The sequence below is a fragment of the Plectropomus leopardus genome, chromosome 9, assembly GCF_026936395.1.
Source record: "Plectropomus leopardus strain MGB_pleo_1.0 chromosome 9, ASM2693639v1, whole genome shotgun sequence".
Lineage (NCBI taxonomy): Eukaryota > Metazoa > Chordata > Actinopteri > Perciformes > Serranidae > Plectropomus > Plectropomus leopardus.
In genome coordinates, this window is record NC_142184.1 from 22,523,134 (window position 1) to 22,548,777 (window position 25,644).

The window sequence follows — 25,644 nt, forward strand, 5'->3', positions numbered from 1 at the left end:
TAGCAGCAAACTGCTACTAGTTCTGCATAATACCTTGTCAAAACCTCACACCCATCCTGCCCATGATCGTGTCTTGCCGGCTGTCACAGATCTCGATTTGACGCTGTTACTACCTCACTGCTGCCTCAAAGACGAGACAAGTCTGTCCCCCCATTCCACAACTGCACCTTTTATACAGAACTGTAAGGCAGCATGATGCTAAAACACTAGTGTGTCCAGAGATTGTTTTTAGTGTGGCCAACGTTAAGACAGAGCTCAGAAAATGTCATAATCTACATTTTCAAAATCAATGTGATACCTGATACTTTCACCTCCTCAGTTAAAATATCACAGTGATATTTTGTCTATTTTTACATCTTCTGTGTGTTTTCTTTTCAAAGCAGTTTAACAAAAACAACAAGTGTCATGTAACATTTCCCAGATTCTTCGGTTTCAAAATGACACTGATGTGTTTAAAGTATGTGAGCCAATAATAAACATACTACTTGAGGGTGCAGGCATTTTTCGTGTCAGGGCATGCCAGTGGAAGGGCCCATCTTTCCCTTTGATTGACACACACCATCCAGTGTGTTAAGTGACCACTCATTGCAGCGGTGACAAAACAATGAGCTCCATTTGGCTCCTGGAAGGTGTGAAACGGCACACTTCTCCCTGAACCCCCCTGTCTTTGTTCTTGGGATTGATTTAACAGACAGAGGCAACTCACAGAAGGTGTGACTCCCACTGGTTTTTCACAGCACACACACAGCCTGTGACACAGCCCCAAGCTCCACCCCTCTTACGCAGACACACTCTCACCGGTCTGACTATACAGCCCTCACCCTGCCCACTTCTGCCTCAGTACAAGTCTGACTGCAGCAGGGAGCGTGCCATACTCTTGGATTACACTCATCCATCACAGGAGTACAGTTTCTCTTCAGAGCAGCGCAAAGACCCACAGAGCACTGCAGCATGGGGAGCAGCATGTCATGTGTCCCCCAACACAACTTCAGATTCTCCAGCAAGAGTTTTATCCGCAGAAACAGGTAAGATTAAATCATATCCAGGTGTTATCACTGTACTTGTGTCAGTGTGTCACACACTCGGCTGTTTGTTATTTTGAACTCTGTGTTTCAGCTGGAAGGAATTCTTGGTATCTGAAAGGGTTTGAGAGGCGAGGTTAAACAGAGGTTGTGAATTTTGTGAGGCTAGAGTCAGGATCATGTGGTAATACAGGATAGTCCCGGAGTCGTGCCTGAGAGGTGCCCGTCTGGCCAGCGGTGTCAATTATCCAGTTACCATTTGCCTTTTACATCTCTGTGAAGATAATCTGCCAGCTGTCAGTGAATCTGATTTCCCTCCAAAATCAGGACCTAACCCCATTCATTATCATTATCACATGTGAGCAATTATAGTTAATAGCTAATTTCTGGTTTATTCAGAAATCTGACTTTAAGGGTTTGGAATTGAATACAAGAGTTGACTGAGATTTATGGGTTATATTTGTTATTCTTTACCATTTTCTTAAATCTTCCAGGTCTATATGCCTGGGCATGTTACCCCTGGTACGGCCCACTTTGCAGGACCACCACATCTGATCCTAATTAGTCTGCTCCAGTCTTCTCCCCTGTGCTGTGTGATGATTCAGGGTCTGGTTTTGTCAAACGTGCCATGTAGCTGTTGGTTTTCAAATAAAATTGGAGGCAGGGCAACCTTTCAAAAAACCCAACGGCTCAAGCTTGAACACTGATACACCTTCCAAGTTGGGTAGCTGGTTCAGCACGGACAATACTTTCAGTGTTCCAGTTTCCTGTGTACCCTACTAATGCTTTGTGTTGGTGAATAAGGCCAGGCTCAGGTATTCCCTACAGAGAAGAGGAGTGAGAAGCAGTTGAATGCGGCTGCAGTGACTTGGAGAATGTTTGCAAATCCGTTACCTGTCTATCATCTACATTCCTCTGCCATTATGCAAGTGCGGTATGCATCAGTGTGCATTGCTCTCATATTTTCCTCTATGCACAAATACATTGTAGAACACCGGTGTAGTAGAATAACATCACTCACTTCACACTAATCAATGACTGTTGCTGGACATGGGCTTCCTGATTAGACAGACCTTGATTCCCACCATGCAAACAAAAGCCTGCGTTGTTGCACTAAGGACACTGGCACACACATGTGCAGATAAGCAGCTGAACCACAGCATGGGATTGTAAAAGCAGTCCCCCATCCTTATCATTGCAGTGAGGGAGCTTCCTCTTAAAGATGTGACACTGATGGTAACAGATGAGGGTCACGCTAAACAAAGGAAGACATTGAATGCTGATTTTCCTATGCATATCCTCACTATCAGAAACACATGTCCTGATTGTTCTTATCATTTAAATGGTTGGCATTGATGGAGTGAGGACAAAGGAAGTGGCTCTGGTCAATTTATGTGACATGTGACACAAATCATGTTTCGAACTCATTAATCTGCTGTGAAAATTGAATTCAGTGGTTCAAGAATTAGTGATTACCAGAAAAAAAAAGGGGGGGGGGGGCAGAAATAAGTCACTGAAGCTGAAGTATGAAATAAAAATTATGAACAGTAGAACAAAGACTTGTGTATGTAGGTCAACTCTCTATCTGTCAACAGGAGATGACAGTGAACTCCCACTAACAGGAAGTATTCTTTGTTGTCAGTGCAGTTGGGAAGTTAACTGAACAGCAAACACAGAATAAAGGCAAACATTGGAAAGTGAGTGGTAACACGTGGTTTTCTCCTCTTTCTTGCAGCAGTCGCCTGTTTCGTAAGAAGAATCCCCAAGAGGGACAGGAAAAGTCCAACAGCATCATCAATATTCTGTGCACCGTCACCCCCAGAAAGGTAAGACCCTCCATCAGCTCTTAGGAGATGGTGAAAGCATGAAACTCAACTATGTGCATACCAAACAAAACTGCTCTCCTGTAAATGTCAACCCCTGTGCGATTAGATTTTTATTGAAGTCTTCTGACTGATGTTAACAGCAGGTCTGCGTGGTTTATTCATGCCATGTCTGTACTTCACTAACATTATGACTGGTTGCAGGAAATGTCCCCTAAAGACCTGCAGACGATAGACAACATAAAATGGGACCCCCCGTTCCCTTATGACCCAGCCAGTGGCTGGAAGAAGAGCAGCATCAATGTGAAGAATTATGGACGGATGATTCACAGCTCCAAAGTCCGTTTCCGCTTCCTTCACTGCCAGGTGAGTGGGACTAAATGACTTTTTAACCACTCTATGTTGAAACATCAGGAAAGAAACTATAAAAGAAAACAAAACAGCTGCACAATCCTCATTGTGGTTAGCAAGGTCTAAAACAATGATGAAGCCTGCAGTGACACATCATGCCAGTCATCTGTATGACTGGCATCTGTATGAGTGTCAAAACCAAAAACAAACACAAAATGCGAGGTGGAGATGAACAGGATGTTGCTCTGTGGCCATCGAATACTGAAACTCACTGTTGGTATTGACGTGGTGGCTGGCTGTGAATAATACAAATCGCTCTCCATAAAGCGGACCGCAGCCTGTGTTTGGACATGCACGCTTTTGCCGCAGTTGTGAAACATCTCAGAGAGAAAACCTCAGGGTAGAGAGAGTTACTCTGATCCCAGAGACTGATAGAGGCCGCACCGGCTCCTCACTGTGGGAACTGCAATTTGTCATAGATGTGACACAACAGCTGTCAAAAACTAAAAAGATTGATTAAAGGAATAGCGTCATGATGGCAAAAGAACAAATTGTATAATATCAGGAGATACCACTGCACAGGAAGGAAACGGATAGTACAAGGTACAGAGAGATGAAGACATTAATGAATCATAAAGAAAGAGAGGCTTGCTCTTGAATAGAAGCTTTTTGTGGTCAGCCAAGAAATTCCTACATTTCTGAGAATCCTTGGCCGACAGAACATTTCCTGTCGGTTGTATAAGCAGATGATACAAGAACAAGATGTTTCAATATTAACTAATAATCAGGCACGTGCCCCGGCAAGGATTTACAGAATAACTTAATAATAATCTCCTATATTACTCTTTACTCATCTGAGACAAACATCAGAACAGACAGAGTACAACCACGACTTCCAGACATGTGCCGACATGTCTGGAAGGTATAATTTCATCAACACTAAACCGGCACAATTTACAGATTAGTTTTCTTATTAAAAGTGTTCAAATCTGTGAAATCAGTGGCTGAATTGTACACAATGTATGCAATTTTTTAATATCACTATAAAACAAAGATTTTAGTTTTCTTGCATAAGATGCATTCTCACAGAAGAGGTCAATTGTATCACTCTTTCAGCTTTTACTTTAATTTATTATCTCTACAGGATGTACACGACTGCTACCTGGATCTCTTCCAGACACACCTTCATTTTGTGTCCAACAACACAACCGGACTGACATACCAGGTGAGTTGTTTTTTTTCACCTTAGTAATACTGTAACAATACTTCCTTTAAAACCATGTGTCCTCAGTATCAGCTTAGATCTCAAGGTGACTTTTTAAAATATAATTTTACTATTCCTGTGGGGCATAGTTTTATGTTATGTCCTCATATGTACCCTATCAACGAGCAGTGTGTTTGTAAACAGAAAATATGATGACGTTTCTTCACCTGTCTCATAATGTGTGAGCAGCCAGCCATTAATCATCATTTACTGTGTCTGTTGAGCGCTCAACGCCAATGTCAAAAGAGAGACAGATAAGCATCTGAACACCATGTTAGTCAGCATATAGATGACGGCAAATGCCAGGCAGACATGAATACATCATCGACTTACAACACTGAGCTCAGCATCAAGGTGATTAGTTCATTGTTAAAATTTAGAGTTGAATAGTTGGTTCAGATAAAACAAGAGGGGCTTTGCAGACCTTGCCTCTGGTATGTGAATGAGATTTTTATTTACAAAGAAGTGTGATCAAGCTTTTTATTGTTCTGTGTGTAGGGAACTCTTCCATTAAAAGAGCTCACCATCTGCAATCTGCAACAGAACTGCAACCACAGCCAACCCCAGGAATTCGCCTTTCAAATAAACGGTAAGTTTGACCTCGCTGGAAACGACACAAGTGGGTGTTGGCACTGAGTCCTGGAATGTTGTAATCATCAGTTTTGAGTTTTATTGGTTGTGTTGAATTTAGCCAATCAATCACTCAGACTGCAGCAAGCTAATCTAGCAGTGGAGGATGAACTAAAGCTGGAGAGTCCTCGTTTCTGGCTCATATTTACCTCAATTAAATACTCATAATCTGTCGCCATTTTTCACTCATGCTGGCAGTCTGCTATGTTTGTCACTCTCATCAGTCCTGGATCAAAGTGAATTCTCCTCACTTATAAAACCAGCAAGAAACCACACACTATTTTCTAGCTGCAGCATTTCCTATGTTGTCACATTCCACTGATTCAAAGGTGCCACGACCCTCTTCACCTCCACTCAACCCCAAGACTAACTAGGGCTGGGCCCCTTTCACCCTCGGTCAGAGGGCCAATCTGGCCTTGAAGACTCCGCTTGTTAGACAACAGGTGCACTTCAGTCAGTCCAGCTGTCGTGCAGCAAATCCCAGCTACCGCTCTTAGCCTTGTCACTGCATATAATCTATGGCACATTCCAAAAACTGCTCAGGTTAATAATAATGTGGAAATGCCACTTATCTTTTGAAGTCTGAATGAACAAAAACAATCTGACTTCTTTTCATTAAGTAAAAGTAATCCGCTGTAGTGACAAGGGGGCTTTAGTCCTTGCCTGGGAAATAATAAAATCAATGAAGTCAGGGATTAACGTAAAATTACTTATGAAGTGTGTAGGGTTTCTGTGTTTATATTTCTTTATCATTACTATCTCACTGAAATCTGGACACATCTCTGTTGTCACAATATTGACACTCTTTGGTGCTGCCTTCTCATAGTTGACCGGACCATGCTTGTTATTTTGTGGTATTGTATTACAGCTGTTTTCATTGTTCAATGTGGAGCTTTATTTACTTTATGGGTGGCATCACTTACAGGAAATATGTGGAGGAAGCGTGAGGAAATTCTGAGTCAAGTGAAAGATCCCATGTAGAGATTTCCTCCAAGCTGTGAATGAATCAGCTTTAGTGTAAAGTGTTGGTGAGTTAGACAGTGACGAAGCAAACGTGGAACGAGAGGGTCTGCAAAAATTCCCGGAAGCCTTCACATGGTTTGAGTTAATGTGTCTATAAGAGTTAGATAATGATGGTTAATTACTTTAAACAATAGTTAAAGGCCTCTGTAAACTGACTGAAGATTTGAATGAGCGAAAGTCTCATGATGTGCCTCTAGTCTCACATCGCTTGCTTGTTTGAAATGTGGAAAAACATAACTTTTCAAGGGAGTGCTATGGTCAAGGTCTAGAAATAAGACCTGGGTGAAGATAAAGTCAACAGATGAGTCCAGAGTCACTGCTTTGTGAGGAGTAGTCACCGGTTTCTGATAATTACGGTACAAAGCCAAGGGGCTGGAATGAAACAGGCTATCTCTGCTGGTTATCTGTGGTATGTGTGGGACTCATAGACAGAGAAGAAATCCAGCTCTTCTCATCCCCGGTCCTGTTCATTCCTCCTTGGTAAGTAGTTTGTGGGAGGGAGAGTCTGACATGATTTTTAAATGCCAAACAAAGCAGGTCATGGGGGATCTTCCGCAAAAGGTCTTACATGTGGTTAACCGTCCTGGTGAACATGTGTTAACATTTATTGTACTCATTGCACAATGTGTTACAAAAGACAAGAAAAGCAGATTGTGGACACCATTAATGATTCACTAACATGGCAGAAAGCTTTCTGATGAAAGGCTCAGAAAAAGATGCCTGGGTGACACTTGCCCTTTATGAACCTGTGACCTTTGTACCCTGCAGGTGTCAGCCTAAACCCGATCATCGTATACTGTGCCAACCAAGAAGAGATGGACCTATGGTTTGGCCTGCTCAAAGAAAACATTGAGGCCAATGGGGGCAGTGCAATTGCATCCGAGAACTTCACCCGAGTAAAAGTAAGTTCAACAAATTTCTTTGATGCCACCTAGCTTAAGGCTGGGCAGTATATCGATACTGTGATGTGACACTCAATATCGTCTTAGATTTTGGACATTGACATATCCGAAGTTTTGTCTGAATTACAGTTAAGTGATATAATTTTATGAACTTACTACTAGCGTTGACACAATACTGGAACTTCTAACTTTCTACAATACTGGAAAAATATGCATATCTGATATCATTTTTGCATGCATATCTGATAATGGGGAGGGGGGGGGGCATAAAGTAAAAAAATAAAAGTAAATTAAAAGATAAAAATAACCAGGCTATAGCATGAACACAATGACTTTTCTGTTCTTAGTTAATGCTGAAATATCAATATTGAGGTATTTGGTCAAGAATATCCGGATATTTGGTTCTTTCCATATCGCCTGGCACCGACCTTGTTGCAAACAGCTGACCTTAGATTTTAGCAGGCTGCATAAAACTGGCTCCTTTGCTGTAACAATGCTTGACATTCCTTTTTTACAAATTCAAACAAGCACTTGAGTGTGATCTTTTAATCCACCTGGTAGAAAAACACAAGCATTTCAGATAAAAGCTGGGTGTGTAAGTGTGGAGGTATGATGAGTCAAGTAGGTCACTGCTGGCTCTCCCTGAGGCCTGGATACTAGGGAGCGGCATTGACCGCATCACAGTCTACATCAAACAACCCTTCACATCTGCAAAGGGCTAAAGTGCTGACATCCAACCGGTGGGTGGGGAAATGGCTGATGAAACGTATGACCCTAGATGTGTCACGACAGAAGAAAACAGAACTGATGATGCTTTTAAGCTTTAGCTTAGGAAGCTTTACAGAGAACAAACAAGAGTGACACTGTGAGAAAAAAAACCCAGATTAACATGTTTAAATTAGCTGAAGGGCAGAGCTCTGTTCATATTTACTATACTGATGTTTCTCTCCTGTGCTCCTATCATAGTTAAACAAGGATGAGACCCCTGAGAGCAGAGAGGAGCTGAGGAACTCCATAAACAGAGAGCCCATCTACGAGTGGGAGGGCTCTCAGCGGGACAGCCTGGGCACCATCACCTATGTCACTAAAGTGCGACTGCAGCACCTGCCCTGTCAGGTAAGACTTCACTGCAGCTTATCAAGAGTGAATCACCATGTCCGGTCACATGGAAGTGAAACACAAAATCCCTGCTGTTGACTGGGTATGGAAATGTACATTACAGCAAACTATAACTCATCATATGAACATATTTTCAATCTCTGGGAATTTTTCACATGATGAATAAAAACCAGGACAGCATCAGCTCTAAATCCAGGTGACTCACATAGTTTTTCTATTGTGCAACACACACATTACCTCAACACAATGAAAGGAGTCAGTGAAAAGGGTGGAGTCCATGTTTTGGCAAATGGTACCTCTCCTGCAGCTTTAACATTATTATCTTTATTTTACTGCCAAGGTCTAAAGACAGCGTCAGACACCTGCAACCAAGTGTTGAAAAACATGATTCCTCGCAAATTGAATCACAAATAAATAACGCTGATGGAGCTCCACACAGCAGCCAATAAAAACAGTAGTCATGACACGGCTTGCATGGATATCGGTAATTAATTCACTGTGGGAAATAGCGGCAGCACGATTGAAGTGTGTGAGATTTAGGGCCTGGGTGTGTGAGAGGCATTTGCCCGGCTCACGCAGTGACTCGACTCACCTCACAGCTGGAATGTCAGCTGTCTGTCCAGACACACCCACCGAGAGGGAGAGGAAACATAAACTCTCAGTCTGCTGCACCTTTAAATGCCCCACTAACTGGTTCAACTGAAGATCCAACTGGGATTTGAACTGTGCTTCTCAACAGAGTATTAAAAGATAATACTTGTGTTTTTAAGTATGCACCAGGTCCCACGGTTGCCTATTAGCTTTGTATTATTCGTAGACTTGTCCTCACACAGTCAGAATATCTAGATGCTTGTTTTCTTACTTTTAGAGTAAAATATTTGCTGCCATTCATTCGTGTATGATATCAAAATGTGAAAACATTCCAGAGATAAATTACTTTAATTTTGATTTGCTCTAAGTTTCTCTTTTATTTTATTTTATTGAGAATTTTCTCAAGTGATTCCACAAAAAATTAATCCCTCATGTTGCTATAGAAATGTTAAGGTGTATAGTTTTCTTACAATGATCTTTGACACCCAAAAAATTAACTGAATGATGATAAAAGTACATAGTGAAAACAAAACATAAGCAGTTTTCAAATGTGAACTTCTGACATTGTCTGGAGTTGTCCTTTTGCACATGTAACAGACATCAGGAGATCGTGTCAAACACAGTCTCACCTACTGGAAATACATTGTTTGGTTTAGGTGAGGGGTGGCGCCCAAGTAGAGCATGCAGGAGGCAGGACATGAAGCACAAAGTACACTATAACTCATTTTATACTGCTTGTTTAAGGGGAGAATGTCATGTTGCTCTTCTGCCTCGCCGTTATTTATAAAAGGTGCAGTTGCGGATCAATGGGACAGAAGTAACAGTACTGAAATAAAAGTCTCTGTTAAAGGGAAAAGTGGAAGAATGGGACCAAGTATGGGATGGGTGTGACATTTTGATGATGTTTTATGAATGCGACCTCCGCCAGCGTATTTTAAAAGCAGCGGGTAACAGTCATCAGCTAATTCAAAAAGGGCTTTCAGGAATCACAGTGTTTTGTTTACGTACTTCAATTGTAATTTGGTCATTAACACTGAGTATCTGAGAGAATTTATCCACCAAGTTATGCATTAAAGACAGAAGGTCCTGTAATGAAACACACACACATAAGGCTCATTAGCAGCTGTAATCTTGTGTCCACAGGAGCAGAGTGACAGACTGCTGGTAATGTACCCGTCAACGCTGATCATCCTATCAGAGGAGAACGATGGACTCTTCTATAAGGTACCACTGACTTTACTGACCTTTTACTCTTAAACTTCCTTAACTTAAAATCACATCCTGAGCTGTGAGAATACAGTTCCTCAAGTGTTTGCAAACGCTTGCTTTAAAGAATCATTATGATTACAGGGGAAGCTTCCACTCAACATGATTACAGTGACCACACCCTGCCAGGACGTCAAGCCCAACACCTTTATGATCGAAGGTAAACACGCTGAATCAGTGAGCTGTTCTACTGCAGCCTCTTCAGCACGGTGGCATTTAAAAAGACATGTAAAAAGGATTTCAATGAGCGCACATTCTTTTGCATGTTTTATGCTATTTGGCCTTTTCTATGAATCCACTAGCGTCACAGAGTGTAACCCCCTGTGAATGAGCTGGTTTTATCCCCAGTCAATGATAATCTGACTATAGCACATTCCAGTGAGCGAACGGACCGAATGACAGGCTTTGTCCTCCCCCCTCTGCTCTCTTCCTAGGGAAGTTGATCAACCCCATAGTAGTGTCGTGTCTGGATAGGGCTGAGTTTTGCGACTGGATCCAGCATTTCAAAGCTGCTGATGTGCCCGTTCTCAGTCCCCCGCCCCCTGTGTATGACATCATCTACACCCCGACGCAGAGAGAGGTAAGGCCCGCCCTCCTTCTTTTCAACAAAAACACTATTCATGTATGAGGAAAAATGATAAAGAGAGACATCATGGCCCTGCCTTTTGTAAATTCTGCATGACTGATTTGTGATTTACTACTGCTACTAAGTCAACAGTGCAACAGAAGTATAAAAGCAACAATTTTCTGAACACTTTGCTCATTAGTTCTTCAAAGTCAAATATTTTAATTTCTGCAATTGTCCTGTAATCTCCAGGCCCCACAGTTTGACAGGTGGAGTGGAAACAGCCATGGACGATCTGAGTCTCTTAAAGTCAGCCAGTCATCAAGTGGATGTGGGTCCCACAACCTTCAGTTACCCATTCATGAAGACGACCCTCTCTCCCCAGGATACGCCGAACCCCTCTGTGTAAGTCGGCTGTGTGCTACCTTAAAAGTTCAAGTGTTATCAAACAAATAAAACTCAAGCAAGCACAGCAACATGACAATATTTACAGAGATATAAATGAGGTCGGAGTTGGTTGGTTGTGTTTGTTTTGGTGGAGCTGAGCAGCAGCACCTTTACTTTACAAAGTTAATTATTAAGTGAGGTCTGAGGACCAAACTACTCCAGTTACAAAGGTTCAGGTGATGATCTTCAGGCCTTCCGGTAAAAACAATCACAACAAACTGATCTTTCCCCGAAACACCTTTTGGATGTAAGAAAATAAGAGCCTCTCACAGCCAACTTTGATTCAGCAGTGAAAAGTTTGCTTTTAAACTTCAGTCTCTTAAAGAAGTACTGAAGCACTCTGCACTATCAGGATTTTTGACCAAACTCCCGCGAGGGAGGGCCTATGTAGGCCGATCACCATCCAATTAACTTTGAGTGGAGAGGGCTCAGTGCCCAGAAGACATGTTGATGTTCAGCTCGTGACCTGAACCACCACCTTCCCAATTAATCTGATGGAAACCTTTTTTCTCTCACACTGAGTTTACAAAAAACCCCCAAGATAATGCTGAAAACCAACTATGTAGAGAGGAGAAACAGTTTATGTGTGTTATACAAAGACTCTGTGGTTTAAACACCTGATGCCAACCGGAAAAGCCAAAACTCTAGGCTGACTTTCGCCCTTGGTGTGTTTATTGTCCCTATAGTACAGCTCCAGTCGTCCCTCCTCGACAGAGACTGCCCGCCTTGGCAGCAGGACCAACAGCGTGTCTTCTCACACCAGGCCCGAGCGCGACCTACGACCTTTGTCACTGCGCTACTCCTCCCCCCAGCGCAGCTCCTACCTCCAGCCTGCCGAGAGCTCGATGCACTCTCAGGTCTACAGCACACCCTACTCTGCCCTGCATCGTGCCAGCCCACCACGGCTGGAGAAAACCCCGCTTGTCAAGGTAATTCAGTCTGGTGTCTAACTTGATAACCAAATATTCCCCTCGAGACTGTTGACTTATTTTACATGTCATGTGAGCAGTGACTAATATAGACACACCAAGCAGACGGCTGAGAGCGATCATGTATATGGTGTTAACAAATGGCTTAATAGCAGCATTTGTGCAGAACTGAGGTTGAAAGATCAATCTTCTTGATAGTGCAAGGGATGAAAGCTCTATTATAGTTCATAAACAAAACTTAGCCACCAATCAGAAAATGTTAACTATACTTATTGGGTATCCCCACGTTACTATGGCAGTCAGGACTGCAGTTTTTATACACAACGCTAACAGCTGAAAGCAGATTTGTGGGACAACAGATTGTTGTCACATCTGCAGATCATGACTGGCATTAGTCCAACACCTTTATCTGGTAATCTGATCCTACAGAGTGACTTATATGATTGCCTTCTGTGAACCCAAATGAGAGAGAGAGAGACACAGAGACAGAGGGAAAACTGATTTTCCTCTAGTTGCCTGGTGTTTAAAACTAACTCTGTGAATCTATTATGATCAGTCAAACAGCTGGAGCACCCCTCAGACATCCCTGAACTACTCCCTGAACGTGCCCCAGCGCCACTCGGACATGTGCGCCCCCCGGCAGCCCTTGTCGCCTCTGTATGATGAGCCCTGCAGCCCAGAGATCTACTCCCTGGAAGAAGCAAGGCCAGTGGTAAGTGGGTCAAGGATACTGGATCCATAGGTTCAATTACACCTGCGTACACTGTCGGATATCTATGAGTGCACAGACAAATGCACATGTTCAGTGAAAAAAATAAGAAAGCAGTTAATGCAGAGACTAGGAGGTAGAGCAGGGATGGTCACTCACACGCAGAGATTTAAACATAACTACATCTAAATCCATAATGACTTGTTTCTTCTATACAAGGTTAAATCACCTCAGACTAGCACAGTTACATTTGATTACACAGGAAAACAGGAATTATTTAAACCAAAATGTATTCAGTGCAGATTTGAAGATCTATTTGACTACCAAGTGAAATCATCCTTTAAGTTAATGTAAACTCCTGTTTTACATACTTTTTGCTGCCCTACTTTGACACGTCTCCCTCTGTCCTTTAGCAGCAGAGCTGGCAAGAGCCAATTCAGCACCACCACCACCATCAGCAGGCTCCCCAGATCCTGCCCCCCTTCCAGCTCCGTACCCCTCCCATGGGCAGGCGCTGCAGGAAAAGCCTGGTCCTGACCAACTCCCATGGAAAAGCTTTGGGCCTGGAGATGGAGATTCCTCAAAGCCAAGAAGAGCAGAGAGCTGAGGCTGTGTCGAGGCTAAAGCTACTGCCCGCGCCGGGCCAAGTGCAAGACCAGGTGAGAAACACAGAGATACTTGTCTCCCAGGACGCTCTGGTTTCTGTAATGCTGCAGCACAAAGAGCAGCATTAATGCGCTGTAGGTAGCAAAGCATGTGTGTATATACTTGTTCTGCAGGTGATATTTGAACAGGTGGCACAGATGAAACATATTTTTGTGAGCGTGAGAATGTTTGTTATAGCTGTTCACGGGAAGTAACTTTCTTTTGTTTTCTTTTTATAGATCCTCCTCTCGTCAAGCTCTGTGAGGAACACCTCTCAGATGCCATATGGTTACTCACCAGGTAAGAATGGAAAGCATGCAAACATAAACCTGACAAACATTCAGATAAACATTACTTTGTTTGTGTGTAGTGCATCTGTGTGTGTAGTTCAAGTATGTTTGACAGTTGTATCCTTCCAGCCTTGGGGAAAAAAAATCAATGAAAGATCTTTAATTTTGTCAAACAAAAACAGGCCTTTTCATCACATGGCTAAATAAAATGTAGACTTCAATTGAGAAACAATGGGCACTGTTTCAAATCACAACTATAAAACTGCAGCATCGTATTTCCTCACAAGTGTGAGTTATGAACATCATCACAAGCAGCCGCCTTCCTAAATACCACCAAGGACACAGAACATTGCTCACACTCCATCACACCTTAAATTAAACACTGCATGCACTTTGGATTGATTGAACTCTTGTGTCTGACAGAAGGCTAAAGGTTAAAGAAGTGAAAGTGTAGGAAATGGGCGAATGTGCCAATGAAATGGAGCTTAGTGCAGCTCTAAATGCCATTTGTGCGGATGTCCCATGCGGGGGAAAGCCCAGTGTAAGAGAACACTGGTTCACAGACAGGGTTTACTCCTCCACTGTGATTGACAGCACACAACTGTGCAGGCTTACACACGTATTAACGGCCTCTTTTATCACAAGTGAAAACACGACAATTTTACCTGGTAATTGCATTTCACTTCAACTCACAGCTTAATTCTAACGTGACAAAATTATTTCATCTCACATGTTGCATGCTTCCACAACATTACAAAGAGAACATGGATAACAAATGAGGGTGGTGCAGTAGTGGCATGTAACGCTACCGGTTTTACAGTAAGGTTATATGTTGATACTAGGCCAATCACACTATAACTCTGTCGGCACTGTGTCCACGTTTATACAGACAGGGCGAGGTTTGTCTTTCATTGTCTGAAACTAAAAGCCTGGGAATCTTCTCTCGCTCCTATAGATCACCACTCGTACCTCGAACCCACAGAACCAGATGACCAGGAAATGGACTATGACAACATTTGGGAGTACGACTGTGATACTAGAATGATTCAGCCAACGTCTGGAATTTCGACACACTGGACAGGATTAGACTTTGGGGCCAGAGGCCTTGGTGCCATGGCAACCCAGCAGAGATGGTCATAAAACAAAACAATAGCCCGGCACTCGTCTGGACGTGTGCAAACAACAGATCTCTATCAGCGGGATAATAAAAGCCAACTAGCACAGCCTGTGTTGGTCCTGCTGCATTCAGTATGAACCAGCAAATCCCACCAACGGCACTGTTAGATGTTGGGTAGTCACGCAGAGGAACGATGAGTGCAGGAATCAAGAGGAACAGGCTTAAAACAAAGCATGATGAAAGTGAACAGACTTCAACTGTATGACATGTAGCATTTGGGAGAGAAGACAGAGAGAGAGTGTATATACTGTGTAGCTTTAATATTATTTTTTAACATATTATATAATTGCACTAAAAGTTCAATATGTAGTGCAAAAACCAAGTTTTTTTTTTAATATTTAAAGTATTTTTTAACATGCTGTCCAGTTTACTTATTGTTATATTTAAAGCTATAAAAAGCATTCCATCAGGGCTTGTTATAGTAAAGGATGTATATTTTTGTAAATGTTGTACATTTATTATTTTATTATGCTACATTATCAAGGCAAATAGATGTGGCTTTAACTGACTGCCTTTAAGGTGCTAATAATACTATCACTAAGACAGTGCTGTACTGACACCTGTGTGGCTTCCTTTTTTTCATTTTTGTTTGAGGTGTTTATTTATATTTGGAAATAAAACTGGAAAAATTAATTGACAAGTGTATTTCTATTTCGTCTTACAATAATGATACTCTTAAAGCGGCAACAATCAATATTTTCATTATGTTAGTGTGTCAAATGACTGTGAAAACAATGCAAAGGTCACCCATAGTTATGAATGTACAGAGAATTATCACCTTAATCTGAAGCTCTGCATCGGGCTGCTGTTTTTAACAAGAGCTCTGATGCTGCGTTCAATTTACCTCAAAAGTTGGAGATGGGAATGAGGTCACACCCAAGTTTCCACATTGCAATAAAGCAAGTTGAAAAAAAGCAAGACATGCCAGTTCAAGCCAGGTTAGCCATAGTTAGCAAGACTAGTCGATTAACAAAGCATTACATTGTACTCTCATAAAAACACCTTAACAACATGTCCAAAGAGAGGTGTTGGACAGTACTGTGTGCATAAAAGATTTAATGACTCACAAATCAGATAAGTGCTAATAAACAGAAAACAACTACAGTTTCCACTACTGTTGATGCACTGAGCAGCCGTCTTGTGACTTTTAGTCACAAATATTGGAACTTGAAATTCTCACTTCCCAGTTCAAATGGAATATATAGCATATAAATTGTCAAGTCAGGTCAATCTTATTTATAAAGCTCATTATCACAAAACAATGTTTGCCTCAGAGGGGTTTACAGCATATGACATCCCCCTGCCCTTGAGTACCACTACATATTATAATGGTACTATGAAATAGAGGAGATACATTAAACAATTGTAGTATTGTTGCAGAGCCCCTAATGGCTAAATCACTTAGCTTTCGAAGGCAGAACGCAGTTGTGACATGCACTATTTTCCAAATTTGCATCACGTCTAGTCAGTTAAGTATTAGTGGTGCGAGAATACTTCAACAACTTCATGGGCTGTTCTCATAAGAAGTAAACTTCATACTATATAGCTCAGCACTGCCACCTGCCTGAGAATATTATGTATGAATATTGAGGAGGACAGGACCTCTTTTGAATATGATTTATTATGTTATTTAATACTCATAGTTTGCATCCACTCATAGTTTGCATTCATACTGAAAATCAAGTATTGTAAATACCTTGAAAACTGCAGCTCACTCAGCTGTGATAGTCCAGGTTCTTACATGAACCTACACTGCCCTCTAGTGTTTGTAAAGTTTCATCTTTGGGTCTGAGCACTTGTGGAAAAACAGGAGACACAGCACACATCTCAGAGATGTTGTTTACTGTAGTTAAACTGAAAGACATCAACAACTCACAGAGCAACCCATATCACAAAATACTGTACAGTCATCTATAAATCATCTATGATGAAAATGAAATGCCCTTCATCAATTGAAAAATAACTGGCACATAAATTCAACTTCTGTAAGGGTGTTTTGCTAAATTGCCATTTTGGAAAATATTACAATAGAGGTTGCCTCATATTATCTTATTTTGTAAAATCCTTTCAATTATCGCCATTGGAAATATTACATAACAGTCACTTTGGATAAAATCATCTGCAAAATGAATGGAATGGAAACAAAACATCTTAAAATCCTCAGGTGGCTCAGGTTAATCCATTTATCTCATGTCCATCTAACATCTCAACTCTGTACAGTTCTGAATAAGCCTGCCTCTCATCTCTCTTCAACACACACATACTGAAACCTTAATTACAAATATCCACAGCCTTCTTTCTTTTAAATATACTGCTTTAGTCTTGCCTTTGGTCATTTCATATGAAACCTTTCAGAATTCAAATTTTTTGCAAAATTAATCTACCAATAAACAAACCAACATGTTTCCATTCAATGGAGAGAATACTTCAATAAAACTTCGAGCCATTAAAGTGCAAATATATAGTAAGGACATCTAACAGCACATCAAACATTTGACAAATTCCTCAACAAATTCCTACTGAGGTCTAGCACTGGTTCACATCAGGTTTTCATGGAAAAATGTTAAATTTTAAGCTTGACGTATTCAGAGGCAGAGACATCAAGAATCAGATAGGGCAGTGTAATCCGATTTCTTCTCACTGGTCGCCATCGTCTTGACGTATTTACGCAGATATCTGATTGCTGACAGGGCACTTACATTCGCCAGCAGAACTGTGTGAAAGTAAACATTAAGCAAAGTTATCATGTGACTCATGAGACTTAACAACCTAACATTGGATTTATCTATTCATATAAAAATTTACTTTCTCTCAAAGTTCTTTTTTCTTTGTTTTTTAGTGTTTTGTTGATTTAACTACATACTGAGATACATTTTACAGTCTCATTAACAGCCAGTCCGTTAAATCCTTAAAAAGCCGAGATTAACTGATTTAACAAAAGTCAAATGTAACATGACCAAATAAGCAACTGTTTTGTAATTCCAGTCTTAAAATATTTTTTTAAAAAGCAACATTTGCAGTTTTTCTGTCATATTAAAGACTACTACTGCTGCTCATTAACAAACATACCAGCCTTCCAGGCATCTCCAACTTGCGGATTTGCAGTCTTCAGCACCCATGAAGCAAATGCAATACAAACGAGACACATGTCTGACTGTCTGAGAGGCAGAAGAGAGGCATCCAACCCTTCAAAGAAAGTGACAGAGTATTACAGAAAACATATTGAATCATGAAGTGTGACACATTTAGTGACAACCATCCACAGAGAAGTCCAGTGAGAGGTCAAAGGTATCCTAATTGGCACTAACACAGCAACAGCTGTGCACAAGCCTCCAGTAATATGTTGAGACTTCCTGTTCTGTCACACTGTGACCCGGTCAAACCCCAGCACCTGCACAGATTACCATGATGCAAACAAACAAGCCTGCTTGAAGCCACTGATGTTTGTATTTATGACTCGAGTGACCTTAATGATAATTCTTATGCACAACTGCTGATTATTAGATGCTGTATCAGTAACTTGTGAGTTATTATCTTATTACAGCTAAGAGGTTGTCTAAGAAGAAGGATTTACATGTACATATACTCCTCGAGTTGAGTATTTTCCTTTACAGCCAAATATAAACTAGAGCACTAGACTGGGAGCTTAGAGATGACACTCATTGAGGGAAGTCAAGTTATCGCATACAACAACTCCGCTTGGTTTTCAACACTACGTGCCTGCAGTCCAGTCAGTGTCCTCTGACAGCTGAGGTAAGAGAGAATGTCCTGGACAGATGATGCCAGTTACAGTCCGTCCTGGGCTGCAACAGCTGACTCAATGGATGACATATCCTACATTACAATAGTCCATGTGTGAGAAGAACACGCAGAACAAGTATAACTTAAAGGGGTTGCAGTAAAATATGAACAGGTTTGATTAAATAAAGTTTTTAAGCATGAAGAATCAGAGCTATCTGTGATAGACTGGAGGCCTCTCTGGTTTTACAAATGAACTGCTAAACTGGTCCATAGTTATACTATTCTTAGAATCATCCAAATTGCTGAAGAAAATCTCTGCACACCTGAATGTGTGACAGGTGCCTCAGAGGAGAGAGCAATCTAAAAACAAAGAGAGAAACTCCTGTACACTGTCCTGCTGACATGCTTATTGAGTTTTACTCAATAAATATGTCAGCAGTAAGTAGAACAGTGTGTCAGAGGTTTTGTCTTTGTTTTTGAGTTTTTTAATGGTATTGCTGTTTTTAAAGCCTAAAAACTTAATTGAACTCGAAGTTTCCTTGGTAACAATCATTACCTGTTGACGACTGGTAAAAAAAATAATTTGTTGTTCACTAACACTGTTTAAAAACATTTAGATAGCTAATATTCTTCTACTTATAACTGCATACATGTTTATTTTTTTCAACAGCACCAATAAATCTCAATCTTAGCAAAGCGCTATTGAAGATAGTTAAAGGAATACTTCACCCACAAAATGACCATTTGTTTATCAATTTCTCACTGCATGTTACCTTTAATTAGCGAAGAAAATGTTTTTTCTTGCATGCATCCACAGCAAACTGAAAATCAAAAAAGGCAAATATTCATGAATTGATGTTATAGGGGACCACATTTAACAGCAAAACTATATCAGAACATCCGTTTACAAACTCTCAGACAATTTGTGCAGTATAATCCAAGTCTCGTTTATTCAGTCATATACTCAGTACTTCCCAAACTAAAGTTCATTTTAAAACACGACAGTACAAACAGTCTCTTGCACTGACAAGTAACATGCCTTGGCACACGTTTGGTACAGGTGTGTACTCAGGCACGTGAAGAGTGAACTGCTTGTAGGTGGAAGTGTTTTACATAAGTAAGGTTTTTATGAAAATGCTTGTGTTGGAAAGTGCTGAGCATTTGGCTGGATAACTGAGACTTGAAATATTCTGCATGAGTTGTGTGAGTTTGTAAAGAGATGGATTTTTATTATATAGTTTTGCAGTTTGTTAAATGTGGTCCCAACTTACCTAAGTTCATGAAGAATAATCTTTTTTGGATTCTACCTTCACCACCAGGTAGCATGTGATAAATAATTAACGTACAAATGGTCATTTTGGGGGTGAAGTATTCTTTTGAGAACTATTCAGGTATGTGCAAAAGTTTGGAATTTGATGAATTAAGAAATCTCTCAGAAGTCTAACTTTCTTTGTAAAATCTGACCCTGGGGGTTTTTCTTATCTTGCCTTGTGAGTACTGGGAAAGGCTTAATCAGGATTAGTGGTATAAAAATGCATTAAAGTTTTAATTAGCAGATAGCATCACTGAGCCTCATTGTTGATAGTTTGCTCCTAACGGAATCTGTGTTTTGTATTGTACAAACATACCAACATCCCTACTTTGTGATGGACAATAAATGAATTGACTGGGATCTGAATTATACTCTGATATTTTCACATAAACTCCATTAAAGATTTTTCTGCAGTTGGCTGTATTATGTTATCCCTATCTATAATGACACATCATTGTGATCACTGCATGAAACTGGACTTACTTGGATTCGAAACAGCCGTCTGCAAGTCCTCATATCTGAAAGGCTGCCGTGCTAGTTGTGTGTACATCCTGTCCTCCAGGTGGTAGAGAAGTGGATCAGGAAACTTCCCATCTTGATTTCCCAGAGCATTTATAGAATGAACTGTCCTTCGAAAGGATTGGACACTTTGCACTCGAGATAGAGGTTTTAAGAGAGTCTTCTTCTGGACTGTAGATCCAGTAAAACTAATCTTCCTGAAGGAGAATGTGGGTTTCCAAAAGAAATTCTGTTTAAGGTCGCTGTCTGTGAAGAAATTATCATATATGTCTGTAGAACTCTCAGATGTGCTTGGTGTATGGCTGAATCTGGTCAACACCCTCACAGGACTGCAGGTGTCTTCTTCATCAGACTCCACAGAAGAATCATCAGAAGACGAGGATGCAAAGAAGTGATCATAAGCCTCAGGGAACTGCAGATTTCTATTAGCTGAGCGAGAGTAGGAGAAGATAGGAACCAGCTCGTCTTTGGACTGATCTTCTGACGTGATGAGAGGATAGAAGAAGCTTTCTGTATCAAACTCTGAGAAGAAATGATCATAAGTTTCAGGGACAGAATTTCCATCAGTGTAGTACGTGGTTATGTTATCCGTGGCTGATTGGCTGGAGACGGATTGCTTTCCACTGAAGAGATACTGAAATATATCTGTGAGAGAGATTCTGTAGCTGTCTGAAAATGAAGCTGAAGAGTCCACGTCTGTGTCTTGCTTTGGCATGTGTCCTTCAGCGAAATACTCTCCTTTTGAAAATTCTCCTTCATCTAAGGTTTGTAGAGTTTGGTCTTTCCTTGTGTAGCTGAAAGAATCAGATGCCAGGGCATGTAGATTGTGCACACTTATGTTTTTAGAAATCTTTCTGAGGCACGTTTCAGGACCTCCAGGGAGGACCGGTTGAGAAATGTCACTAACAGATGTCAACATCATACTCTCAGGGTAAATATCAGCACCTAGACTCTCCCACATAACATCCGCTGAAGACGAAAACTCGGCTGCCATGATAGAACTTGATTCTACAGAGTTAGGATCACTGGATATGTCTTCGTTCGGTTCAGGCTTGGACTCATCCAGCTGAGAAAAAACACCTGAATCTGTCATAGCCAACATGCCAGTTTCCTCAATTTCCTGTAAAGGTGAGAGAAGGCTGGGTGGGGCAGCTTTGCTGATCATTCTTAAACCCAGAATATCATTGATTGTAAGCTTCTCCATCTCATTCCAAAAAGATGACATAGCAAACACTGAATGCCTTGAATCTGGAGCTTTCTCAGGTTCACATTCTGCTTTAGATACAGTGATGACATCTTCTGCTTTTACCACTAAATCACATTTTGAATCTGTTGCAGCATTTGATCGGCTTTTGGATTCAGATGTGCCATGAACTTCCTCATGTTTTACCAACATTAATGAAGTCTTTTCTCCTTCGAGGTCATTTTGATTGACAGATAAACAGGAACTTGCTGACATGTCTGTGATGTTTTCATTTGAGAGTGACATGACAGATTCTGTGTCCAGAGTACAGTAGGATGATATTGATGTAAAATCTGAAAGACTTGTGAGACAGTCTTCAGACATGGACACTTTGGTTTCCCTCTTAATTTCAGCAGACAGAAGGGGATTCCCACTTTGAAAATCCATGATTTGTGATGCTGCTAATTCAGATCTCTCTGTTGTGTTTTTCTTTGACAAAACATCAAAATTGGATAAGGTGTTAAGTGCCAGAGGATGTTCTGTTTGCTGTGCCGTAGTATTTACATCTGAACAGGATGAACATTTATCAGGCAATGCATTGCTGGTATCTAATGTTAATTTAGCACTGTCCACTTTACTGGAAATCTCCAAGAATGGATAGCTTGCGGTGTTGAACTGCTTGGGTTTTGTGTTATGAGCGGCAGAACTGCTTGCAGACAGCGGAAAGTGAGTCTTTTCCAGCGTAGATCTATCTTGGTCTCTGTCCTGACAGTCAATTTCCAGCTGTTGTTTGGGCTCACCCTCTCTTTGACATAGTGTATGGTTGTCTCTGCCAGAATTTCCAGCCTCTACAGCCAGGACTGACTTAGCAGCAGATAGTTTGTCATGTTGGCTGACTTCCACTGCAGGATCATTTGACTCTGTGCTTGGTAAAATACTCATTGATTTGACCTCCGCTGTGCAAGATTCTGGATTTTGTTCATATTTACAACAAACGACAGAATCATGCATTTTGTCAGACTGCTGGAGACTCCCTGCATAAATGTCCCTTCCTCTACAGTTTGCTGTTTCTTTAAACAGGCCTGATTTATCAGTTTCACCATTGGCAATTGAAACTAGCAACCCAGTTGATCCTTCAGTATGTAATTTGCTGCATGGCTGCAAATTTGTTGCCATATTGCCACTGTTGTCTGGTCTTGACATTACCCTGTTATTAGTTTGACTCAATGGGATTGGTGGCCTGTCATTAGCTGCATTATTTTCAGTCAAGCCTGTTGCTTTACACCTTCCCTCTCTGACTGTGTTCTTTGGTAAATACTGGTATTGACTGTCACATGAAGACCTGGAATGAGGAAGATCACTGACTTTGATTTCAAGTGCAGATATCTTTACTGGGAGATTGCTGGTATCTGAAATTGCAGTTAAAGAAGGCATGCCATATTTTTGTGGTTCGTTTAAGAAAGATAAATTAGTATCGTCAGATAAACTGTGACTGATTCCTCCTCTCCATGCATACTGTTCTTCCTCTGAGTCACTCTGCTTGACTGAAATCTGCCTCTCAGATCCACTCTCAGCTGGATCAACACTAAGTCGTTTTTTCTTCCTTCTCTTTCTTTTGATAGAGGCGGACGGAGACAATTCCTGGCTTGCTGTTTTGTACGCCAGTGTTGCGTGTGACTGTAAAACATCAGGAATTTGCTTTTCCTTCCTTGTAACATTTGTCACAATATCTAGATAACTTGATGGATCAGTGCTAGACCTTTTACCAAGAGTTAACTGACTTATCAACAAGTCTTTCTGCTCAACATCCTGAGGTGTGCAAATTTCCACCTTCACCACTGTGTCAGTGTGAGGTGTTGTTTCTGAGCAGTCAACCCCCTCTGGTGAGTCATGAGACTGATTCAGCTGTGTAGCCTCATTTGCACTGGTTTCTCTGCAGGCTTCCTCTCTGATGAATAACCTTGTTTCAGGGCAAGCTGATTTGTTAGTCTGGAGCACCAAGTTATTGGCTGCAGGTTCAGGGGAAATGTTGGAACCGAGCACATCTTTTTTCATTGTGTTTATGTTGCTGATGGTGTCGAAAGGCTCTGCGGTCTCTTTGCCAACTGCTGTTTCACCGCTGGCAGGCAGAGAGTTTAACTTGGGGATGTTTTTTGGCAAAGAACTGCTGCTGGCTTGTTGCCCATCACTACACCACTCCTCCTCCTGTATCCCCTCTCTGTTTTTTCCAGCTCTCACTTGGCTTGGCTCAGTAAGCCTCTCGGCCTCTGTAAGGTTTTTCAGCCTTTCAAAGAATATATTGACAGACTGCAGGTGTATATCCTCCTCACTGCCTGAGAGCACGCTCTCCATTCCGCCGACGGCGTGTTCGCTGAGGTAATGCTCCACAGGAGAGCCCTCACAGTCAGGGGGTCCATCGATGGGATGGCGAGGCTCTGAAAAGCCTGCCATTAGGTCGACTTTCTGACCCCTCTTAGCAAGAATGGACCCTGGATCATCAATGTCACTCAACCCTGAGTCATCCAACCCTGCTAATGAAGGAGGACGCAGGCTACACTCCTCACACTCCACAAAGAAGCATTCCCAGTCACGGTCAGAGATCTCCACACTGTATTCAAAGTCCTCCATTTTGACTTTGAGGGTGTAGTTTCACCTGTAAAATTAATCAAAAGAGCGTCATTTCAAAATTAATCACTAGTATTTCGGGTAATTTATGCATCATACAATCAAATGTCTTTTCAGAATAAAAGCCAAAAAAACCAAGCAAGAATACCAAAAGCATAAAAACTGCCACAAAATTAACTAAATCAACAGACCAATAAAGCCATTTTTGCAATTACAAAAACAACTGTGGTGTTTTCTTTTTTTTTTTTTAATTTGAAGCAAAATGTATGTAAAAGATATAAATACATTAAAAGTGCAACAACTTCTGATATTTCTGGCAATAATACTAATCAACTCTAACAGAAATCTCTTCACAGGAGCATGTGAAAACTCGCCAGTAAGCTGAATCAATAAACTTTTGAACAGAATGTAAGTATCTAGAAGTATGACAACAGGAAGTATTACATTTCTATGTATTCTAGCTGTCTGCATACGTTTTTGTACATACATGCAGGTTTCCTACCTGTCCTGCTTCAGCAGTTACCCTGGTCTGCAGGAGGTGAAGGTGTGGAAGTCTGGAGTCTCAGCAGCACCATGTTGTACGTCCTCTGGTGGGTCCCATGATTTGATAAATATAGAGTGGCTCCTCTCATCACGTAATACACGCAACGTTCTTACAGCAGCCATCTCCAACAGAGGCATACAGTTTCAGAACTTTAAATAGACTCTCCAGTAGCAAACTGCTTGACTGGATCCAATGTATTTTTTTAGATTTTACTATTGTTTGATTTGGTGTATATATATATGTATATATATATATATATATATATATATATATATGAAATCTGTGATCTGGTCTAGGTAATATTTATGTCTGGTTTTATACCTTTTTAAAAATATTTTTGATGGATTCATTAAAAGCTCAAAATCCAGAGGTACATTTAGCAGCGTCACTGGCACAGTGCAAGTCAGGCCATTAGCAAATATGTGGATCATGTGAGGTGTGTGTCAGTCAGCTGATACCTCACTGCTGTGACTTCATGGAGTGACAATGGATCCGAATGTATCCAAACACTGCAGGAGCCATAATCGGGGAATGAGACTGGAGCTGCATCACTCATATGACCCGCATAAATCTTAATGACAGAAATACAGAAAAAAAATATCTACTTAATTAAAAAAAACAAAAAGAAAATTGTTTCGACTTTCTAAACCCTTTCATAATGGGTTTGAATAAGTAATAATTAATGGCTTCATTAATAGTTAAAGTCCTCCATCAGTCAAAAGTGTGTTTTTAAAATTCTGACTTCACTTAAATATTTGAGCTTCAGTGTGCATGATGGTTTATGCATTTGACACTCATCTGTTTCTGTCTGCTCATCTCAAATTTCTGGCTTGTTTAACAGTTTAATACTTCTACATAAGAACAAAATTTTGTGACATCACAACTAGTTTGGAGATATAAGTGTGTGAGACTTTAAGTCTTATGAATTGACTTATCAGTGAAACAGGAGGTGTCTTGTCTAGCAATT

At 40.9% G+C, this 25,644-nt stretch overlaps 2 protein-coding genes and 1 long non-coding RNA gene across 5 annotated transcripts in view; 1 reads left to right on the forward strand and 2 right to left on the reverse strand.

The window, feature by feature from the left end:
- Positions 1–25,644, reverse strand: part of LOC148188739 (uncharacterized) — a 95,695-nt gene that overhangs the window by 12,603 nt on the left and 57,448 nt on the right. The gene's annotated exons all lie outside the window — the stretch shown is intronic.
- Positions 832–15,386, forward strand: plekhn1 (pleckstrin homology domain containing N1). 2 transcript variants are annotated; one of them, XM_042491164.2, is made up of 16 exons: positions 832–1,025; positions 2,758–2,848; positions 3,050–3,211; positions 4,341–4,421; positions 4,959–5,049; positions 6,882–7,015; positions 7,982–8,131; positions 9,869–9,949; positions 10,076–10,151; positions 10,426–10,571; positions 10,809–10,961; positions 11,690–11,932; positions 12,489–12,644; positions 13,055–13,300; positions 13,526–13,586; positions 14,532–15,386. In XM_042491164.2, exons 1-16 carry the CDS (start codon positions 952–954, stop codon positions 14,714–14,716), a joined length of 2,130 nt encoding a protein of 709 aa, XP_042347098.1. In that variant the 5' UTR covers positions 832–951; the 3' UTR covers positions 14,717–15,386. The 2 variants fall into 2 exon arrangements, with proteins under 2 accessions (XP_042347098.1, XP_087938364.1); XM_088082238.1 differs by having other exon boundaries at positions 13,058–13,300.
- perm1a (PPARGC1 and ESRR induced regulator, muscle 1a) lies at positions 16,579–24,758 on the reverse strand. The gene is made up of 4 exons (XM_042491167.2): positions 24,636–24,758; positions 20,290–24,161; positions 17,823–17,939; positions 16,579–17,466 (listed from the first exon to the last, which is right to left on the reverse strand). The coding sequence occupies exons 2-4, from the start codon at positions 24,134–24,136 to the stop codon at positions 17,354–17,356; spliced, it is 4,077 nt and encodes a 1,358-aa protein (XP_042347101.2). The 5' UTR covers positions 24,137–24,161; positions 24,636–24,758; the 3' UTR covers positions 16,579–17,353.